The 23996-nt window shown below is 37.0% G+C and overlaps 1 protein-coding gene across 1 annotated transcript in view; it reads left to right on the plus strand.

The window, feature by feature from the left end:
- The first annotated feature begins 2630 nt into the window (after positions 1-2630).
- Positions 2631-23996, plus strand: part of LOC102905572 (selection and upkeep of intraepithelial T-cells protein 1-like) — a 33935-nt gene continuing 12569 nt past the window's right edge. Inside the window, exons 1-7 of the mRNA XM_076563613.1 lie at positions 2631-2807; positions 4940-4987; positions 5946-6006; positions 15588-15935; positions 17653-17934; positions 21420-21527; positions 22039-22113. Of these exons, the coding sequence (XP_076419728.1) occupies positions 4973-4987; positions 5946-6006; positions 15588-15935; positions 17653-17934; positions 21420-21527; positions 22039-22113 (889 nt within the window). The 5' untranslated portion in view covers positions 2631-2807; positions 4940-4972. The remainder of the gene's footprint in view (positions 2808-4939; positions 4988-5945; positions 6007-15587; positions 15936-17652; positions 17935-21419; positions 21528-22038; positions 22114-23996) is intronic.

A 23996-nucleotide genomic window follows, 5' to 3' on the forward strand; every position in this document is an offset into this window, starting at 1 on the left:
GTCTTGGTTCCATTACTAGGGGCACCACAAAGAGATCAAGCCACACAACGGTCATCCACATTCAGAGGGCCTAGTTAGCTCCCATGCGGGCTCCCCAGCTGTCAGTCTCGAGTCTGAACTCCCACTAGCTCGGGTCAGCTGTCTCTGTAATTTTCCCCATCATGATCTTGTCCCCCCTTGCTCCTATAATCCCTCCTTCCTCTCTTCAACTGAAGTCCAGGAGCTCGGCCAAGTGCTTGGCTATGAGTCTCTGTATCTGCTTCTATCAGTCATTAAATGTAGGTTCTATGATGATAATTAGGGTAGTTAGCAATCTGACTATGGGGACGGCTAGTTCAGGCACCCTCTCCACAACTGCCAGGACTCCTAGCTGGGGACATCCTTGTGGGTCCCTGGGGATTCCCTAGCACCAAGTTTCTCCCTAACTCCATAATGACTCATTCTGTCAAGATATCTCTTTCATTGCTCCCCTTGCCATCCCTCTCCCTACTCAGCCATCTCAAACTCTCTTGTTCCCATCCCCCATCCCTTCCCCTCTACTGCCCCCTCCTATTCATCCATTTATTTTGGATTTTCCAGTTTGATGGATTACCATAAATGGCACCGTTACTGGGTTAGGACTTTTAGCTGGATAGGCCTCATTCCCTAGAAGAGAACCTACTGCTGTTATCCTGATAAATGCCACAGTGCCAAACTGACTCTTGATGATGTACATCTATAACCATAAATCAGTGCTTATCTTAACCCTCAGGCAGAAGTTTCTATTTGCAATAGATAGTGATTAACACAGAGATCCTCAACTCGTGAAAGTGAGAGAATAAGAGACTGAGGAATGCTCCACCTTAAATGAGATATCTAAATATTTCACCCTCCTCTCAAAGCAGGGGATCATTGTTGAAGAAATGGAGGAGTACAAGAACCAAAGATATTATATTAACACAAGGAAATAGTGTCTTCTGGACACAGCAGAACAATTGCACACATGAACTCACAGTGGTCACAACAGCAAGTGGAAAATGTATGCAACCTCAAGCCAGACCAAATCCCAGCATTGAGAAAGAAGTTCGGTATGAAATTGTCCCCCATACTTGAGGAGTTGATGACAACTGATACTGCTAAGAGAGGGAGAGGGAGTCTACTCTAACAGTGTAGCCCCCAGTAAGCCAACCATACTTTGGTGGAAGACTGTTCTTACAAAAATACTTGAACAGCAAAAATTGGTCTTGATGGGTGTATTAGTTAGATCTTGCAAACTTAACACAAACCAAGGCATATCAGTGAAGAGGGAATCCTAGCTGAGAAAAATGCATTCATAAGTTTGGTCTGTAGGCATGATTGTGCAGTACTGTCTTGATTAATTATTGATGTGAGAGAATCTAGAACACTCTGGGTGGTGCCAACTCTTAGCATGCAGTAAGAAATCCAGGTGAAAAGTCATAAGGATCAAGCCAGGAAGCAATTTTCCTTCCAAGGCTTCTGCTTTAGTTCCTGCCTATGGGTTCCTGTACTGAGTTCCTGCTTTTGTTTCCATCATTACTGGAGTGTGACCTGAATTGTAACTGAAGTAAACTCTCCTTCCCCCATGTTGCTTTTGGTCCTGGTGTTTTATCACAGCAATAAAAATGTTGTTTATTTTTTAAATAAATAACACAAAGTTGATTGGGAAGGGAAGGGCAATGGATCTGGGAAGAATCGGGCATGAATATGATCAAAACTACTTTGTAAAAAAATCTTAAAGAACTAAATGAATACATATGTATATATATACTTTAAATATATAAATTTTAAATTTAGATATGTACATTTATTGTCACTTACACATGCATGATAAATGTACACATACTTATATGACATTTTTGTGGAGATAGATTCACTGAAATATACTTTTATTTGTATGTGTGCATACATGTATCAATATCTGCAATATTTTACAAATATATGTACGTAAGTTTCTATATGCATTCATATTCATAGCTAGTCTATATATAAGTTTGTTATCTATGCTAAACATTAATACATGCATCTATATATTAAAAGATTTGACTATACATATACACACATACACTTAAATAGATATCATATATGTTTCCTAAAGTTTCATAACCTCCCTTATTTCTCCCTGAAGGTCATCTCTCATTGTTCCTCACAATTCTTTCTCCCAGCAGCCACTGCAAATTACTGGGAGTATTTTGAATTGACTACTCTCCTTCGTGACTTCAAGAGTTGCTCTGTCAACCTGGAAAACTACTGGGCTCCTTTGTTTAACTGGACTAACTGTCGTTTTGCTTCAAGGTTATTGTTATTTCTTGTTAACTGAATGAGGCTTCATGGAGTGCTACATCTGAACTTAAAGTCATTTACTTGTGCTTCTACAACTCCCTCTCCTTAATATGTATTGGTCCAGCATTCAAAATACATTCACCATAGCTTTTCATTTGGCACTCAGTATATGACAGGTATGGATCAGGTTTTGTTTTACTTCTTCCCTAGGTAAGGTGAGTCTTGCAAGTACCTGAGTAATACCAGATGCAGTCACTGAGCTAAACGAAGGTTTCATTCATACTTGATAAACTGGTCCCATAGGAACTCCCCTGAAAAGATACCTAAGTATCAGACTTGCAGAATCATGGAGGCCAGACTTTCAGGTTAGGAGAGAGGCGTTGGTATCTGGTTTACCCGATCTCCATCTAACTCTGGCATGCTTGGTAGCTTCAGTAAAACTGCTGGAGCATTACCAAAAACTCACACGAACCAACTGATGCTTTCATAGGGACAACAGAGAGCTAACTTTGGATCATCAGTCTCAGGTAAGTAAGGGAATTTAGTAAGCTTTTGGAATATGGTTCTGTCTTCACAGATAATTTCTCTTCTATTTTTGTTTCATCCTTGTGCCTCCTGGGAGGAATACTGTCCCTCTAGAAACACATTCCAAAGACTTAGACAGAAGTATATTTAAGAATTAGTAAATCTTGGGATTCAGAAGAATGAAGAGTTAGTGCCTTCTGGGAGAAAAAATCTCCCAAATTTTCTTTATGAATCAGTTGAAAATTACTCTGTAACATTAAATCTTAGTGGATACTGAGATCAGTTTGTGGAGTGTGGTTTGATTAGGGCTAAAGAAAATATATTTCTATGGCTCTTATTTCTCAGCCAAATAAAAATGACATCTGTGCCCATCCCATATTCTTCTCAACCAGAATAATGTCTCTATTATATCTAATTGTAATAAACAAAGTCAGAAAGGGATAGAATATGTGAGATGGCCCTGTTGAGTTTTTACAATGTATCTTTAACAACTCAATTTCTAAATAGGCCAGGATAAAAAGACAAATATTTCATGTTCTCAGTCATACATGGAAATTTAAAAGTTGATTTCCTAGAAGTAGCTACATAAACAGGACTGGAACAAGTGAGTTAATGGACATATTAATATAGAAGGGGAGAATTTTCCAGGAGTCCCACACCTAGAGAAGAAACTACAGATAACTAATTATTCCTGGGAGAAGGAGAATTAGCCTACCCCAGCGATAAGCCCCCTTATTGATTGTTCAATACACAGTGGTCAGACTTGAAACTATATACAGACAAAAAAATATACACACAGAAAAAAAAATAACCCAACATGCTGTGTTGATATATATTTTTACATATATACAAATTTCACATACACATATGCATAAATATATACATTTTCTTAATTACAGTAATATGGTTATTATATATTACAATATAATAATGTTATACACATATGAATACATATATACATATGTACATGTATTCATATGTGTGTGGGGGGTATAACAATGATAAAGAAATAGAGATTGTTGGCTTGAGCATGGTCATGTAAGAGCATCTTGAGGGAGGAAGGGGAGAAGGAAGTACTATAACTCTATTTCAAATAAACACAGTTTTTAAAAGTTGATATCACTGTAGAGAGCAGAATCATTGTCATTCAAATATGGAAAGGGTAAGGAAATTGAGGTGTAAGAGATATTTATTCTTTTAAAAATGTTTGAAAACCAATTATCTAGGAGAAATAGTTTTAGTAGGAAAACTCTGGTTTAAAACAGTTTGCTCCTGGTGACACAAGCCTTTAATCCTAGGATTTGGTAAGCAGAGGCAGGCAGATATATGGGTTCAAGATAAGCCTAGTTTATAGAGCAAGTTCCAGAACAGTGAGGGCTACAAAGAGGAACTCTGTCTTGAAAATCAAAATAACTAAGTAACTAAATAAAAACAATTTACAGTATGTTTTTAAAAGAACTGGAAGAGATCAGCAATAGTTTCTAACTTGAATAGTTTACATATTGAAATATACTGCAGCACAAGAAATGTACAGTTATCACATTTCAATTAGCAAATGTTAAAGGAAATTAAAATTGTGCTTTCTAAATAAAACATTACATTTCCCTTGGAAACATTTTAATTCACAGCAACTGTAAATTACCTGCACAATACTTGCACAGGGTTAGTGTTACTTAATTTTTCATTGTGGAAACAGGAGAAATTCACAAGACCCCATCCTACTTTGAGGCTTTATAGGAATTTAATAGTTTCTGAGGAGGGGAAGTTAAACTTTTTCAGTGGTGTAGCCACTGGTGATCCATGTTCCTGTAAACAAATCTTTACCATGGTCCTATAAAATATCCTAATTAAACTCAAATTATTAACAAACAAATTAAACACACATGAAAGTATAAGAGAAAGTAGTTGGAAAGAATAATATTATCAGGAATATGAGGGCATAAGAGAGGGCAATGGAGGTGAATACAAAGTACATACATGTATGAAAATGGCATAATGACATGCGTTATGTATAAAATAGAAAAGAAAAGGGATGGAAATATGACTGAGTAATTAAAAGTACTTTTTGCTCCTGAGAGGACCCTGGTTTAGTTCTGCCATCCATATGACAATTCACAACTGTGTTTATCTCCAGTTCCAGGAGATCCAACGACCTCTTCTGACTTCCATGGGGACCAGGAATGTAAGTGGTCCATACATATATATGAAGATAACACACACAAAAAATGAAATAATTTTATAAAAAGATTATAAAACTTATTTGATATATGATATATATATACATGAAAACATTTTATTTTGTTCATTCAAACTTCAAGAAGGATATATTATAAATATTTTGATATTCTTAAAATAAACAACCTATCAGATGAAGGTATAGGTTAGAGTTATTTTAACTCTACACTCAATTTCTCATTTCTCTATAATCCTAGTATGCGGCCTAATGTGTGTATGATAGAAATAAAAAATCTATCACATTTGACTGCTGGATCAAAGGCCAAAATACTAAGTATCTGATAAAAATTCTCATTTTAATATGACTATTTCTTTTGCACTTTAAACTCTTTACTAATCATGAGGTCCCATAAAGAAGTCTCTCATTTTGAGTTCTCCATAAGAATAAAACTCATATAATAAGTACAAGAAAGAAAGTCATTTCATCTACTAAAATATCAACATAATTATTTTCATAATTGTAAGGATAAATCTGTTTCATAACTTTACATGTAATTAAATACAGCTGAATGTGACAGACACTTGCACTACAAGACATTTGAAACTTGGCTGTTTGGCAGTTTTATAACCTTGTCTGGAGAGAAAAGTGACATAATAAAGTTTCTACAATCAGAAGACAAATATCAGACCTGAGAGAATGTAATTCTCTAATGTGGAAAAACATCTGAATCTAGTCATTACATGGAATGTTCCTAAAACTAGAATTGCCAGATTTAGCAAATACAAATATCAGGTTGATAAATTTCATGAGATAAATGAGTGTAATAAAGTTATTCATTGATGGAAATTGAGGCCTAATGATAACTCTGTTAAGAAGCCAGTTTTGTAGAAAAATATGGATGGATTTGATTTCTGCAACTAGTTGCTTGTGTTTTCACTGGTCAATAACTTGTGTCTCATCACAGGTGTCATGGGGGCTTTGGAAGTACTTCTTGTACCTTCTTCAGGTGGTAGTACCGAGTTCAGGTAAGACTCTCACTTTCCTTTATGATTCTTAGCAATGTCCAGTATGCCCCCAAAATCAAAGTACAGTACAAAGGACAGGGTATTGAAATCGTTGTCCCTAAAGTCTGACTGTAGCAATGATGTGAGGACAGTCACAAGAGTATCCAGCTTAGAGGAGCAAATAATTTTGTCTAATCAGCAAATAGTCTTTCCTTGGGTTTGTTTCAGCTTCCAGGAAGAAAGTGCAATCAAAGAGATAGAGCACTTGCTTTGAGAACTCAGTATTTGTACTGAATGCACAGGACTTGCATATCACTTTTACACTGAGGAGTAGGTATAGGCTGTAGATACACATTAAAATCCATCTGAGTCAAGAATACAATAGAGAGAAAAGATGAGGGAAGGTAAAATGGGCTAGGATAATGAGATTTTTTACTTTGTAGGGACATCTATGCAAAGCACAAATGAATACAGGTTACTTGAAAACATCTAAAAGAAAAGACTTAGAAAACAAATGATATGTAAGTTGTAGAATATTGTATCAAAAACTCATTGTCCAGTGATAAATTCTCAATGATGCACATTTACTTGGTTTCCATACTGATTAGACTCATTCCTGGCACTGGAAGCATCATTTGGTAATGAGAAATATTCAGCTGTGGCTTTGTCTCCCCCATTACTTGGTGATTTTATGTGGATTACCATCATATATGTATGAAGCAATTTTAGTATCCTACTACTGTATTTGGTTTCCATGTGACCCTTCAAATCAGCCTTAGTTTTAGCTACCCTTGGGCCCCCTCTTCACTTTCCTTCTCTTTTTTATCCTCCCATTATATGCCCTATCCATACATAGCTACATAAATTATTTTTCCTTTTCAAGGAGGTCCATCCCTTTCCTAACCCCTTACTCTATACCTAACCTCTGTGGGTATATGATTGTAGCTTTTGTATTGAAGACATAAAAGATAGCATCTACATAAAAGTGAATACATACCATGCTTGTCTTTCTGGGTTTGGATTACCTCACTCAGAATCTTTTTTTTTTTTTTTTTTTTGTAGCTCCATTCATTTACCTGCGAATTTCATTTCATATTTTTAATAGCTGAGTACTAATATTCCATCCTATAGATGTACAACATTTTCTTTATCCATTCATTCATTGAAAAACATATAGGGCCAGGCAGTTTTGTCTCACACCTTTAATCCCAGCACTCGGGAGGGAGAGGCAGGTGAATCTCTGTGTGTTCGAGGAGAGCTTGGTCTCCATAGTGAGTTCCAGAAAAGGCACAAAGCTACACAGAGAAACCCTGTCTCAAAAAGCCAAAAAAGAAAAAAAAGAAAGAAAGGAAGGGAGAGCGAGAGCGAGAGCGAGAGCGAGAGCGAGAGCGAGAGCGAGAGCGAGAGCAAGGAAGGATGGAAGGAAGGAAGGAAGGAAGGAAGGAAGGAAGGAAGGAAGGAAGGAAGGAAGGAAGGAAGGAAGAACATATAGGTTGTTTCCAATTTCTGAATATTACAAATAGAGCTGCAATTAACATGACTGAGCAAGTGTCTCTGAATTAGGAAAAAGCATCCTTTGGGTATATGCTCAAGAGTAGAATAGCTAGATCATCAGGTAGAGCTATTCTCAGCTTCCAGAGAAACTACCACAGTGATTTCTTTCATGACCATACGATTTTGAATTCCCAATATCAGTAGATATTTGTGCCTTTTATGTCACATCCTCACCAGCATGAGCTTTCTTCTTTTTTTATTGACAAATATAATTGAAGGGTATAAGATGAAATCTGAAAGTGGTTTTGATTTGCTTTTCCCTGGCAAAGGGTGTTGAACATTTCTTTAAGTGTTTCACAGCCATTTGAGTTTCCTCTTGGAGAATTCTTTGTTTGAATCTGTACTCCATTTTCAATTGGGTTATGTGTTTTCTTGATGTCTAGATTTTAAATTTTTTATATATTTTAGATATTAGCCCTCTATCAAATGTGTAGTTGGTAAAAATCTTTGTCTAAATTATAGTGTTCTTTGGTTTGTAAAATCTTACCAGTTTTATGAGGTTCCATTTATTAATTGTTGTTCTTAATCGCTATGCTGAAGGTGTTTTGTTCTGAAGGTTTTCACCTGTGCTAATGAGTTAAAGATTATTCTTCACTTTCTCTACTATCAGATTCAGTATATCTAGACTTAGGTTGAGATCCTTGATCCATTTGGAGTTAAGTTTTGAGTGATAAGTATGGATTTATTTACATTACTTTACATGTATGCATCCAGTTTGAACAGCACAATTTGTTAAAGATGCTGTCTTTTTCCAGTGTGTATTTATGATTCCTATGTCAAAAAGTAAGTGTCCATAGTTGTGTGGACTACTTATGTTTGGGACTTCAATTTGTGATAAATGTGTCTGTTTTTGTTCAGATACCATGCTGTTTTTATTACTATAGCTCTGCAATACAATTTGAGATGGAGAGTGGTGATGTTTCCAGCAGTTCTTTTAATATTCAAGAGTGTTTTAGCTATCCGGGGTTTTTGTATTTCCATATATAGCTGAAAATTGGTCTTTCAAGATCCATGCAGAAGTATTTTGGAATTTTGTTGGGTATTTAATTGAATATGTTGCTTTTGTTAGGATGGCCATTTTACTATATTAATCCTATCGATCCACGAGCATAGGAGAGCTTTCCATCTTCTGATATCTTCTTCTGTGTCTTAAAGTTTTTATCATACTTTCACTTGCTTGGCTAGAGTTATCATAACTTATTTCATATTATTTGAGGCTACCATGAAATGTGTTTTTTCCCTGATTTCTTTCTCAGTCCATCTGTATACAGGAAGGCTGCTAATTTTTGTGAGTTTATTTTATATCTGGCTACTTTACTGAAAGTGTTTATCAGCTTTAGGGGGTCCTGGTTGTATATTTAGGGTCATTTATGTATACCATTATAATACCTGCAAAAAGTACTTTAATTTCTTTTATTCCTATTTGTATCTTTGCTGTGTACACTTTGTGCTTTGAATATAATGTTCTATGGGAAATTTCTTTTCTTGTATGGTCTATTTGATGTTCTGTATTCTTCTTGTACTTAGCTTGACATCTCTTTTTTTGAAACTAAGGAAATTTTCCTCAACGATTCTGTTAAAAATATTTTCTGTGTCTTTGACCTGTGTTTCTTTTCCTTTTTCTAATACTAATCTTCATAGAATTGGGTTTTTTTCATAATGTCTCATATTTCTTGGGTATATTGTGCCTGAATTTTATTACAGATTTTTATTTATTCTTAAGCTTTCAGGTGAAAAACAAAATAAAAATTTATTACATTTTAGATAGGTAAAGGTGACTATCTTTCAAAAAAATTTCTTTTTCTCTGAAGTATTGATTTTGCCCCAAATCTTTAATTTATTTTTATTGGTAACACTTCTTCCTTGATTTTTTTTATTCATTAGTTCTCTGACAATTTTATACATGTCTATAATAAATTCTGGTTGCTTAGTCCCTCCTCTTGTCTCCCTCCTATGCTGATCAGTTCTCCCTCTTTCCCCCAGATTCCTTTCCCATGTTAATTTTTTTCTTGTTTTGTGACCTACTGAGTTTAATAAGAGCCATCTGCTTGGCCATGAATATGGAAGTATCCACTGGAATCTGTGAGCTCATCAATGTGCACACATCTGAAGATAATATTCTTTCTTGCTCAAGAATCTTTCAACAGAAAACAGTTCAGCTGGGAGTGGGTAAAAGGGCCATATGAGGCCCTTCCATACCCATGACCCACAATTGACAGGTCTAGTCTTGTATAGGTCCAGAGCAGGCAAATTCAGCTACTATGTATCTATGATTGCAAATGACTAGGTTGAACCCAGACAATAACATTTTACTACTCTTCTCTTTGTCTTCTAGTTCTTACATTATTTCTATCCCTTGTTCTACACATTATCTGAACTTTGAAATGTAGTGTAGATACACTGATTAATGCATTTCTCTAAGAAATAAACAGGGATGCTTGTAGATGTAACCAACTGTCTTATTAAATAAGAAACACAGAACCAATGTAAAAGAGAAAGCCAAGAGGTCAGAGCTCAGAGCTAAAATCTCACCCTTCCTCCTGTGGTGGTCCTAGCTCTCTGAAAGAGAGCTATTTCCTGTGTGTATGTCTTTAAATAGTCTTTCTGTTCTGCCTTCTCATTGGTTGTAAACCCAAACACATGACTGCCTCTTCACTGCCTGTAAGTACAGCCCTCTAGGTCTTAAAGGCGTATGTCTCCAATGCTGGCTGTATCCTTGAACACACAGAGATCTATGGGATTAAAGGCATGCGCCACCACTGCCACACTCTTTCTATGGCTCTAATAGCTCTGACCCCCGGGCAACTTTATTTATTAACATACAATTAAAATCACATTTCAGTACAAATAGAATACCAGCATAGATGTTTAAGAATCAGTTTGATACCACATCATCAATTTAGCTAAACAACAGTGATAAGTTACCCTTTAGGACACCTGACATCCCTAACCAAAACTATTTGACAAGATTTACAATAATATGCTTAAAATCGATTCTGCAGAGCAGGACTTGCATCCTAGAGATTAGTCCATTGCCCCTTAACAGTTATGCCACTATTACAGCAGTGGAACCTCTTGCCTGGTGAGTTAGTATTATAATTCACAGCTCGGTTATACCTCTCATGCCTTTTCATCCCAAGGTAGCCATGGCTTTTTGACCAGATTTACAGTACCAGACACTGTATTCTCTCCTATAGTACAGATTTCAGATCCAATAAGGAAATGATGGTTATCCCAATAAACAGTACTGTCACTATTTCACAGATAGGTACATCTTGCTTGACTCAGTATTGAGACATGTAGAGTCCACTGTTGGGTAAGTCCTTTGATAAGGTTTATCCCTAGTGACTTTCATAGACATTCCATCACTGTGAAAGCTATCTAGCTGGGAGAAAGTTTCCAGGTCAGTTCCAGTTTGATTTCTCTTTGCTTTTCAACCAGGATGTTTTATTTCTCTAACAATAGGTACTTACCATCTAGTTATTATAAAACATGATTAATTTTAAATTTAATAAACTTGGAGCTGGAAAAATGGTTCATCTATTAGAGCACCTGCTGTTCTTACAGAGGATCTGTTTCAATTCCCAGCACTCAATAACTCAAAACTATCTGTGATTTCACTTCTTGAAGATCTGATTCCTCACCTGGCCTCTACTGGCACCAGGCACACCCATGATTTATGTACATATGCAGGCAAATCTCATGAACATAAAATAAAATAATATTTTTAAAAATTTAATAAACTTTATTCTCTTGATCACTTTCTTCTTACTGAAAATATATGTGTCAAATGAATAGAATAAGGAAGTAGCCATACTTTTCTTTTTTCTAACACAGGTTTCCCCCTGCTATTTAACATCTTGACTTAGTATGGTATATTTATTAGACATGAACAACTGTAGACAGATTATGACTAATTAAAATTAAATTTATATTAGTGTTCACTCATGTTGTACCATTGACTCTTAACACCTTGTTGTATTGATGAGATGAAGATAACTTTTGCTCATTGACCTTAAGTTGCTTGCCTCAAAGTGAGACCCATTAATTCAAAAGCTCATGAAGGTCAAATTCATACCTTTGCATAGCTAATTGTTTTCAATATATTACAAGTAAGTTGTTTTTACTCATTCAGTGCCATCCTGCTTTGAATGCTGTGTAGGTTGCTCCTAACACATGCTAGACAAAGACAAGATGAACTCTGTTGATGTGAAATGAACAAATCAAAAACATTAAAACTTCTGACACTGTTCAGAATTCTCTGACCAAGGACTCCCTTCTGTGCTGTGGAAAGGTGTAACACATACAAACACACACACACACACACACACACACACACACACACACACGCATACACCACTTTTCTCTAGCTATGAGATTTCCTTGGTCCTTCTGAATGATAGTCCTGGGTGCATCTCCTGTGAAACTGCTAAAGTGCTTCCCAAACAAAAGGGTTTTTTGTGTGCTATTTTTGCCCTGTGATTTTATCTTTTTCCATAACCAGACCCCAAAATCCTGATAATTATCATGTAGGTTCATAATGTCATATATCTACCATCACAGTATCATGCAGGAAAAAAATTATCGTCCTAAAACTTCCGTAAACTATAAGCATTTATCCCTCTTTTCCTCCTACAAGAAAGGTTGCAGCTGTTTGGGCTGCATCTGTGCCTCTGCTTTCTAGAATGTAACATAGTATCATTCAAGATCTTTTTCTCAATTAGAAAGATTACATTAAGCTTCATCCATGTTACTCATTCCTGTTTAGAAGTTATTTTTTAAACTCTCTGTCTCCTTGTGTGTCTCTCTTTCTTTCACTCTCACCCTCTCTTGCTCTCACTCTCTCTCTTGCTCTGTCTTCCTCTCTCTCACTCTTTTGCTCTCCATCTAGCAAGAACCAAAAAACGAAAAAACAAGAAACAAAAGCAAAACAAGAAAAGAAACACACAAAATATCAAAACAAACAAGCAAAAGACCAATAAGTCAAAAAGAAACAAAAGACAAAGTCCTCCAAAATACCAGTGAGTTAGTTTTTGGGCTGGCCAACTACTCCTGGGCTTGGATCTGCCCTGGAGTGTGGTTAATATACCAATGAGATTCCATTGGATAAAATGGAGTTTTCCTTTGCCTGTGGGTATCAATTGCAGACAGCTTTTGGTAGGGGTAGGACCTCATTTCCACTTCCCCTTCTCTGGGCTGAGACTCTGTCTGCCTTAAACCTATGCAGGTTTTGTGTGTGCTGCCCCAGTCTCAGGTTCATATGTTAATCAGTCCTGCTGTGTCTGAAAGACATTGTTTCCTTGCAGTCATCCATTACTTCTTGCTCTTACAATCTTTCTGATTCCTCTTCTGCTTAGATCCCTGAACCTTAAGCGAGAGGGGTCTGATGAAGACAACTCATTCAGCACTGAGTTTTCCAAAGTCTCTCACTCTCTCCATATTATCCAGCTGGGGGTCTCTGTGTTGATTCCCATATATTGCAAGAAGAAACTCCTTGAATCAGAGTTGAGGTAGTCACTGATCTATGGGTATAGCAGTATGTTATTAGTCATTTTATTGCTTTAGCAGAATAATAGTGTTAGGTTTTTCTGTAGGGCCATGATTTATCTGATCTCTGATTGTTGGCCTCCTTAGGACTGTCAGATATGGTTTCTGTCTCATGGAGTAGGCCTTAAATCTAATCAAAATTGATTGGTTACTGCACTAACATTTATGTTACCATTGCACCACTTATTTTATTTATTTATTTTTGATTAAGAAAAAGTTGTTTCATTTTACATACCAATCACAGATACCCCTCTTCCCTACTCCCACTTCTCCAGCAGTACCTGGTACATTAAGTAGAGGCAGGTCCAAGTCACTCCCCCTGCCTCAAGGTTGTGTGAGGTATCTCATCATAGGTAGTGGGCTCCAAAAAGCCAGCACATGCACCGGGGATGGATTTTGATCCTATTGCCAGGAGCCCCTTTAAGCAGGTCAAGCTACACAACTGTCTCCCTTATACAGAGGGTCTAGTCCAATCCTGTGGAGGCTCTGCAGGTGTTGGTCTAAATTTCATGAGTTCCCACTAGTTTAGTTTGGTTGTCTCTGTATGTTTCCCCATCATGATCTTGATGCCCCTTGCTCATAGAATCCCTCTTCTCTCTTTTTTACTGGATGAAGGCTCTATGATGACAGCTAGGGTATTCACCCCTCTGATTACTGGGGTAAACCAGTTCAGGCACCCTCTCCACTATTGCCAGCAGTCTAAGATGGGGTCATCCTTGTGGATTCATGGGAATTTCTCTAGCACCTGGTTTCTCCCTATCCCCATGATGTCTCCCTCCATCATGGTATCTCTTTCATTGCTCTCCCACTCCATCCCTGGTTCAGCTTGACCATCCCATTCCCTTGTGTTCTCATCCCTCATCCTCTACTCTCAATTGTGCACCCCTCATCCCCAGTTTACTCATGCAGATCTCATCTATTTCCCCTTCCCATCAGGTCATACTTCAAAAACCTATACTCCACAAAATTGGAAAATCTAAAAGAATTGGAATTTTTTTCTGGATAGGTACCACATACCAAAATTAAAGCAAGACCAGATAAACAAATTAATAGACCTATAACCTCTAATGAAATAGAAACAGTCATTAAAAGTTTCCCAACGAAAAAAAGCCAGATAGTTTCAGTGCCAAATTCTACCAGAATTTCAAAGAAGAGCTAATACCAATACTCTTCAAATTGTTTCACACCATAGAAACAGAATGAACAGCACCAGTTCTTTTATTAATTAATAATATTTCATTGAATTAATGTATCAGAGTTGGTTTCTTCACTCACTTATTGAAGGACATTTTGATTGCTTCCAATTTTTAGAAACTGGGAATAAAGATATTATTAACATTTGTATATAAATTTCAATATTGACATATATTTTATTTGGACTACATCTAGAATCATGCCTATGGAAAGAAAGTGTGGTAAGCCCACATTTAGCTCTGATAGAGAGTGCTAAACAGTCTTCCATAGAGTCTGAATCATTCTGCATTGCTCCCAACTATACACAATAATCCTATTGTTCTCATTTTTTGCCATCATTTTGTGCTGTCAGTGGTTTGGATTTCAGCTATTCTAATAATAGGTTGATAGCTTATTGTTGTTTTAATTCACAGTATTCTAATGAGACAATATTGAGCTAATTTTCATTTATTTACTGTAGAGCTCAGGCTATGCCCTGCTTCATTTTACATCTTGTGGAACAGTAACTTTCAAGCTAAGTATTGCCCTGAGTGACTCCATTTCACAGTGCAGAAGTTTGTTACATTTTGATTTCACATACTAAGTCAAAATAACTGTGTACATTTCTGAAAATAAAACATCATTATCAACCCAGTATGAATCTTGAGAAACAAAACTACAAATAACTTAATCAAACAATTAAAGAAAATAAAACTAATGAAGTTATCAAAATGGGTGAGGAACACCTGGGCCCATGGGCATATCAAGACTTTATCATAAAATGCAGGCCTGTTATTGAATACATCAGATCAAGGGAGGTGGCAGCCTCCTCATCTGTATCAGACAAAAGATGGAGGATTTAACACAAGGGGACAGTAGTGACTGCCACACTCTCATCTACAAACCTTGTGCATGTATCACAAGACACATAGGCTGTGGATTCCCTACTGTCCCTGGAGCCTCAGCTCAGCGAAGTCTCCACTACATGACACAGCCTACTCATATTACCATTTTCCCTGACCTAGTCTTGCACATTGCCTTGATTTGCTTTCAGTCCAGCCTGTCTTTGAAATGGCTCAACACCTCCAGTAGGTCCTTAAAATCTCCTCTAACCATGTGTAGTAACACTTTCTGCTTCTGTACCAATTAAATAATTAGTAATTAAAATACCTTCAGGATAAACAAAGTGATCTTAAGTCAAGTATGTGTGGATGCTTGAGGGGGCAGAAGATAGAACAGGGAAGAACAGAGAGAATGACTTCAACAAAAGATGTGAACATGTTTACTACTTCACACTCTTTTCTTTGGATTATTATTGTCCTTTACAGAACAATTCACAGTGATTGGCTCAGAGGGGCCAGTCCTGGCTCCATTGGGTGGAACCCTTGAACTCAGTTGTCAATTGTCTCCACCACAACAAGCACAGCACATGGAGATTCGCTGGTTCAGGAACCAATATATGCAGCCAGTGTACCTGTACAGGGATGGTAAAGACATGTATGGAGAAACTATCTCCAAGTATGTGGAGCGAATTGAACTCATAAAAGATGCCATTGGAAAAGGGAAAGTGACCCTCAGGATTTTTAAAGTGACAGTTGATGATGATGGGCCATACCGCTGCCTCTTCAAAGATGGTGAATTCTACGAAGAGCACATTACAGAGGTCAAGGTCACAGGTAAGCATGGATTCCTCTGAATCTGCTGTGTGTACCCATGATTCAAAGCCTATCTGAGGCTGAGTGGTAGGAAAATTCTTACTGTTAAACTCTAATTGTATGGTTTGATTAGCAAACTGAATTCAATGCATTTAGTTTTTTAATTAAATGTCATGAAGACAAAAAATGAAAATTGGTAGAGTGCAGCAACTGGTTCTATCAGTTAATACTTTCTTGTTATATCTACATGCATTGTTAGATTTTTAACATATCATTAGATTTCTTTTAGGTTGTTTTGCTATGCTTTTTCAAATATTTCTGACAACACTATAGTAATTTTCCAAATGAACTGAACTTTAAAAATATACTTCTTACTAGAAAGTTGGGTGGCTGGGATTTGGAAAGGGTATGGGAGGTGGAGGGAAGAAGATAAAAATGAACAAAATATATTGAATGAAAGATTTTAATTAAAGAAAGAAAAACATTCTTTTTCCCGATGATACTTATTTCCATTTCTCTCCAAAGCAATTCAGTGACTACTTAATGTTCCTAAACCTTTTTCAAAATATTTAACTGTAATCATCATTATCCTGAGATATAATACTATATATAAAGTATAGGTAACTATATGGCATTTAATCTACTTTTCTCACTCTGAATTATTCTGGATGAAAAATAAGTGGAGGAAAAGTAGAAAGTTTTAAGGAAAATGAACAAATTCATGAAAGTGTGCACATACATGTAGCCTCTAGATCCAGATGAGTCTTTATTGGATGTCATGCAACATTCAACTCTATAGTCTAGAGCAGAGCTATACAATGTAGCTCATTGCCATTTTTATCAGTCTTATGGGGCAAACAGCTACTGTGTTAGCACAGATAAATAATATGTTTGTTATTACAGGGACATTATACAAGTCAGAGCACTTTTGGTACAAAGCTTTAAATTTGTATCCATTTTTTCTTTGCCTATCCATAGACAAGTTTTATGTCTCAGAAAATACCCTGAAAGTTTCAGATATGCTCATTTTCTCTAAATTAATTTTTACTTTACATACTATTAATGTATTGCATGTTTCATATGAAACATATTTTATAAAATTTCCTGCTATGGAAATAGACAAAGTTTCACCTAAATTTCCACAATTGTGTTTATAATGAAATTCATCTTTATAATTAATTTACAGTGGTTCACAAATAATTAGTGACAATGATAATAGGGAAAAAATTATAAATTCTATGAGGGTCAAAATCTTGACTTCTGTTCATGATAATCCAAAGGCCTAGATTAATTGCTTAGACTTAGTAAGTATTCAAAAATTATTTTAAATAAATGAATAAACAAGTGAAACAGGCATTTCCTCAGCTAATTTAGTTTGGACAGGTTGCTGACTGTGTATTATAGCCTTTCCATCTGGCTCTTCCTATTTTCATGAGCTGTTTTTTTTTTTTTTTTTTTTCCAAGACAAGATTTCCCTGTGTTACATCCCTAGCTATCCTGGAACTAGTTCTGTGTACCAGGCTATCCTCAAACTCATAGGGATCCACTTGCCTCCCAAGTCTGGGATTAAAGGACTGTGCCACCACAGCCCAGCATCATGAGATTCTTAGGGCAACCTGAGTCCTGTAGAGTTTTGACTATTTTATCTTTTGAAACTGGAATTAAAACTGAAAAGAGCTTTTACTTTTCTTTTGTTTCCTCTTCTAAAGTATTGTTTGCCTCTGTTGTTTTCAACTAGCCACAAGCTCAGACCTACAGATTCTTATGCATCCCCCTAATACCAAAGGTGTGATGTTGGAGTGTCATGCAGGAGGTTTGTTTCCACTGCCTCATATGGAATGGAAAGACAGCAAAGGGGAGGTCATTCCAGCAACATCAAAATCCCATTCACGGGATGGAAACAAATTGTTCAACATGACAATAGCCCTTCTTATCGAAACCAGGTCCCATAGGAATGTCACTTGCTATCTTCAAAACCATCTAACTCACCAAGAAGAGAGCATATGTGTCGTCCTATCAGGTAAAATGTGTGTTTGTTCTTCGGTAACAGCCATTGTCACACATACTTACGTATCACTTCCTCCTTGACTTGGTTCTCAAGGCCTTACTCTTGGCCTTACTCATCACTTAGGTTGTTGTCTCTTACTTTCTTTGACTTATTTATTTTCTCACTTTATAGTCTTGACCATTGTAGTTTGCTTTTCTGTCACTGTGATAAAAAATCATAAACAAAATGGAGTAGAGGAAGAGGCTATTTGGATTACACTTCTACATCTTAGTGCTTCATCAAGGAAGCCTGAGCAGGAGCTTAAAGTAGGAACTTGGAAGCAGGAACTGAAGTAGGGACCACAGAGCAATACTGTTCACTGGCTATCTTAGCTTTCTTTCTTATACAGCTCAGGAATCCCTGCCAAGTATGGTACCACCCACCCCCAGGGGCCTGGGTCCTACCACATCAACCATCAATCAAGCAAATGTCACACACATGGCCTAAGTCTAATCAGATGGATGGAATTCCTCAATTGGGGTTTCTTCTTCCCAGATGAATCTAGTTTGTGTCAAGGCAACAAATACTAACTGGCATATTGACAATGAAAGTTCCAAGGCATAGCTTTTGAGGCCTTACTCTCTTCTGACTTCCTTTTATCTCATGGCTTTAAGTAACACCAGAACTGTCACTCTTCCTTAAGGTGTATCTCCTCCCTCCTTCTGCATTCATCTGAAAATTTGTAAGTCAACCCAAAATTCTAATAAATATTGTAAAATAACCATATCAAGAACTAAACTCATGGTTACTCCAAAGCTTGCTTAATTTAGTGCTTTGAAGTAGCATTTTATATTTTCAGTTTCTTACAACCAAAATATTAAAATTTCTGTTGACTTCATTTTCTTTTTTTGTTTCATTTAATTTCTTTTTTTAAGTTTTTTTATTAAGAGATTTTCTATTCATTTAATATATCAACCTCAGATTACCCTATTCTCCCTCCTCCCACCCCCCAGCCTTTCCTCCACCCACCCCCAATTCCCACCTCCTCCAAGGCAAGGTCTCCCATGGGGAATCAGCAGAGCCTGATACATTCAGTTGAGGCAGGTCCAAGTCCCTCCTCCCTACACCAAGGCTATGCAAAGGGACTTCATTTTCTATCACATCCCCATAGGCAGATAACTAATATAAAGTGTACCATGAAAATAACATCCAGAGTCTCATTGTTACTGGAGTCCCAAGACATATGTCTAACTCAGGGCCCCAGAGTCCAATGGTTCCAATGATCCAGTTTTAGTCAAGTATCCTAAAAATAAAACTAGGTGTAAAGCCTGATGATAAAACAAAAAAGGCAATTTAATTTCACTCTGGTCATACTGATAGAACAAGTCTAAGGATGTTCTCACAGCGAGAATCTAGGTCATGAGATTACACGGACAGGACTGAACAAAAGATGACAGGTTTTGCACTCTCCACTGAATCTTCTTCATGCCAAGAATGTTCCCCTATATCAAGCGGTTGTGGGTCATTCTCCATTCGGCATAGCCCTGGAATCATGGAATTTAAGATAAACTTGGGAATCCAGAAAGTCAGAAAAGAATGAATCATGGAGACAAAACAGCCAGGTTAATAATTGGATCCTCTTTCCTCATCACTTCTCACCACCTTTTCACTGCCATATAAGTCTGAATTATGCATTACAATTTAGAAATACCACACTAAAATGTTCCTGTTTCAAATCTGGTTTATAATGGTATTTCCTGAACATTGGGATAGGATGAATTACTTAAAATACTGTCTGTGTTAAATACTCTGAAATTGATCCCTGTTTAGTTATAGTTAAACATTTCCCAGATTTTTCAGTCAGCTATGCACTGTTACCTTTACAGCCTCACCCCCTAATGTTCGCCTTCTCTACCTCACCTATTCATATATCCATGTAGATGGGCTCCGCCTTCAGATTTTTTCCTCTAGCTGTTTCCTCATCCAGCATATTGTAAATAAAACTAACTTTCTTTATCTCTTTCAATTCCATGTTCAGATCTCTCTTCCTAATAAGTATTACCTTGACAGCCAACCTTTATCATACAACACGCCTATTTCCATGGACTTGGGAGTCCTTGTTCCCTTACCTTTTACTTTGCTTCCTTTCTTATTAGTCCCCTTTTACCTATTGTGCAACTGCATTATTATGCTATTTCTCTATCCAACTGCTTCAAATATTAGATGCCACATTGTAATTAAACAAACAAAAATGATACTTTAAAGGATTAAATAAAGCAAAAAAGTGTGTTGTAAGCATGCATCAGTATTGTTAAATATCCATAAAATTAGCCAGATGCTGTCTAGAAGATACTTTTAAAAGATTAATGCCACTGATTTGGTAGAAATATGTGTGAGGTGTGCGTGCATGTGTGTGTTTATGTATGCATAGTATATATAAATATATATTTATATTTATATTTTATACATATATAATATATGACAAACATATATGTGTATATAAATAAGGAAAGGAAAATCTGAAAAACTTTTAACTTATTTACACTTTCATTGAGTAAAAACAGGTTTATGATCTACTAGTTTCTTAGTGTACTTATGAATGCTAAACAACGTGTTTTAAAATCATTGTAATTAACACATACTTTGGAGAATGAGTTGCAGTTTTAGGAAATAGAAACACAACATAAAAAAATGAATCAAGTTTGATGACAAAGAAAATATCATAATCAAATTTAATCATGCAGGAATTTGTTAATGACTGACTAACAAGCTGGCAAAGTTCCATTTGGAGATGACTGGGTTATAAGGGATGAGAGTTTATCTGGGATAGGGACTAATTCCTGGGAATTACATGCCTGACAATAATAGCTCATATAGGTTTATTCCACAATAAACAAACATTCAAAATAATGTAGGAGAATTCTTTGTGGTCTCTAAATAGCCTCCTGCTAGACACTACAACATGTTTTAGATGGTGTGGAATTTTCATCTGGAAAAAAATATGTGAAAATTCATATGAATAAGAGCAAATGAACACTTAGAAAAACTTAAGTCACTACATATATTCAGGAGCAGTAGTCCCAGATCCAATGAGTGCACTGAATAGAGCAGGGCACATAGTATGGAACTTCAGACATGAGCACTGCAGCACTGAGTTGAAATGACTTTATAATTCTCCTTGGAAGCCTATAACTAACCCTTGGGGAAGATTTAGCTCTGACTCTTCCTTTTCACCCAGGAAGCTAATGAGGCAGTATGGATGGGAAGAAACGAGAGAAGTGGCCTCCACATATCTTTTCATCAGCCTCACTCTAAATCTTATCTGGCTTATTTTGATTCTGGTCATGGCCTGCTCTTCACTCAGCCGGTCATAACTGCCTCTCCACACTTGCCTAGACCTAATATTCCAGGGTGGTAGACTCTTAAATTCTAACAAGTTTCAGATGAGTCACCATTGCTAAGTAAGTATATCTGAGCCAAGTGTTCTCAGTGCTTAGATTTGTGACTCACTGTTTCAGGTGAACTGTTCTCATGGAAAATTGTTTGGATAACGATTCTGAGTACAATATTGTCTGTGCTAATAGCCTTTCTCATGATGTCCTTTGTTCAGCAAAATGTCATACATGGTAAGTAGGTATGAGTGGTGGGGAGCACAAGTGGGAGATGGGCATGTATCAAAAGCTATCCAATAACTGTGTGCCAAGACAGTCTGCCGAGGAAGTCCTAAATGCTTGGGTGACATGTTACATAGGACCTTATCCACTTGTGGTCCTACAGTCTCAGTTTTCACTGATAAGTTTTTCAGAATAATGTTTGCAAAAGCAGGTGGAGCCTTTATTTTAACCAATTTAAACCCCTTTTGCCTATGGTGACTGACATCCAATTTGATCAGGGAACTGTAGAGATGAAATGTCTGTATGTCATCACACATGTTGGAATGAGGCATTCAGTAGTATGACTCTGAATGAGAGTAGTATCTCTCTTTGAATTACCAGGACTCAAGTAAATAGTTGCTTACCCATGATTCTGAAAGTAATCCCAAATAAACTCATTGGTTCACTAATTACTTATGTGGAATCTTCATTTTGTCATGAGTGCTTGATTGAAGCGAATAAACTTTTGCTTTTGTCTACCCAGAAAAAGTTAGGGAGGAGTTGGTTCAAAACAGTATACACAAAGAGACTGACCAATGTGAAGGAGATCAATCTGAAGGTAAGGCATCTGTGTAGGTCAATCTTAATATGAATCTTTTCCCAGGTGATATGGGATGACTTTCTTTCCTGTAGTGACAGGTAAATTCTCACTATGATGTATTACAAATCATAAAACTAAAATTGAGATGTCTGAGAGTAGAGCATTCATTGGGAAGGATGTTCTAGAAAAAGTTATGGAGGAGTCGGTTCAAAGAGTAACTCATAATACAGAAGATCATAAAAATGTCTGTCAGCAGTTACACAAAGAGACTGACCAATGGAAGGAGATCAATCTGAAGGTAAGGCATCTTCCTTTAGATGCTTTGGCATCAGGTGGAATGTTCATTGATGAATGTGATCTGCTTCATGTGAGTATGAACATACACCCTAAATGTCTGGTGGACTGTATATTGCAATCTCTCAAAGTAACTCATAATACAGAAGATCATAAGAAATGTCTGTCAGCAGTTACATGCCTTTGCTGTGACTGATAAGGCATGAAATGGAGGATCATCTATCTGCTCAGAAAGTAATTTCACACAGGAGTGAGGGATGATTATATAAAACATATAAAGATATTGCCGAGACACTAGTCTCAGATTTGTCAGAAAAAAGAAACAACGGGAGGATGAGATGTCAACTTGCCTTTTTCCAGAGCTGGAACAAGTTTGATCTTTACAATGGAGCTCTCCCTTGGAACAAAATGACTTATATTCTACTGTAAAAAAAAAAAATCAGGCCAGGTAGTGGTGGTGCACGCCTTTAATCCCAGCTCTTGTGAGGCAGAGTCGGGCAGATCTCTGTGAGTTCGAGGCCAGTCTGGTCTACATAGTGAGATCCAGGAAAGGCACAAAGCTACACAGATAAACCCTGTCTTGAAGAAAAAAAGAAAGAAAGAAAAGAAAAAAATCAAATGTTATGGAGGAAGAATATGGGAAACTGATAGAATATCTAGTATGTATACAATCATATATAACACTGATATAAATCAAGTTTGATGTTTTAATATCAGGAAAGAAAAAGCAATGAACTTAAAATATTTAGGGAATACTCTGTATCTGAGCGGCTTAAAACTGAGAAGATTTAAAACAATAAATGAGTTTCTCAGAACTGAGATTGTGATGCTGTGAGACATAGGACTAGATGGGAACACAAAGGGTTTCCCAGAATAGGAGAAACAGTAGAGTAAATATCCATCCTGCATTACCTGAGGCAATACAAAGATATCAGTCTGAATAAAATGACTTAAAGGAGACACAAGTGTCTTATAGTCCTCACAGACCACAAAAGCTATTTTAATGCTGTTGGTTGTGCCAAAACTAGATGATAAGAACCTATTGCTAAAGACACTGTACCCTTTGGCTATAGAACATAAAATTCAGGATAGGAGAGAGTTGGAATCTCCCTCCCTGGCTGCTGGATTTCACATATCAGCCACGGATTCCCCCATCCTCCCTCCTCCCACTCCCAGCCCTCCCCCTCAATCCAACCCCCATTCCCACCTCTTCCAAGGCAAGGTCTCCCCTGGGGAGTCAGCCCAGCCTGGAATATTCAGTTGAGACAGGTCCAGTCCCCTGTTCCACACACCAAGGCTGAGCAAAGTGTCCCAGCATAGACCTCAGGCTCCAAAAATCCAGCCCATGCACCAAGGACAGGTCGTGGCTCCACTGCCTGACGGCCTCCTAAACAGTTCAAGCTAATCAACTGTGCTACTTATCCAGAGGTCCCAGTCCAGTTGCATGGGGCTCCTCAGCCATCACCCAATAACAGAGAAATGGATGAGATCTACATGAGCAAACTGGGGAAGGGTCTGAGAAAGAGAGCTTGGGGGAGCTGGGGGTATCAGATGGATCAGGAGCAAAGTGAGAGAATGGGGAGGGAGATACTCTGATGAATGAAGAC

The sequence above is a fragment of the Peromyscus maniculatus genome, chromosome 2 (assembly GCF_049852395.1).
Source record: "Peromyscus maniculatus bairdii isolate BWxNUB_F1_BW_parent chromosome 2, HU_Pman_BW_mat_3.1, whole genome shotgun sequence".
In the NCBI taxonomy this organism is placed as follows: Eukaryota; Metazoa; Chordata; class Mammalia; order Rodentia; family Cricetidae; genus Peromyscus; species Peromyscus maniculatus.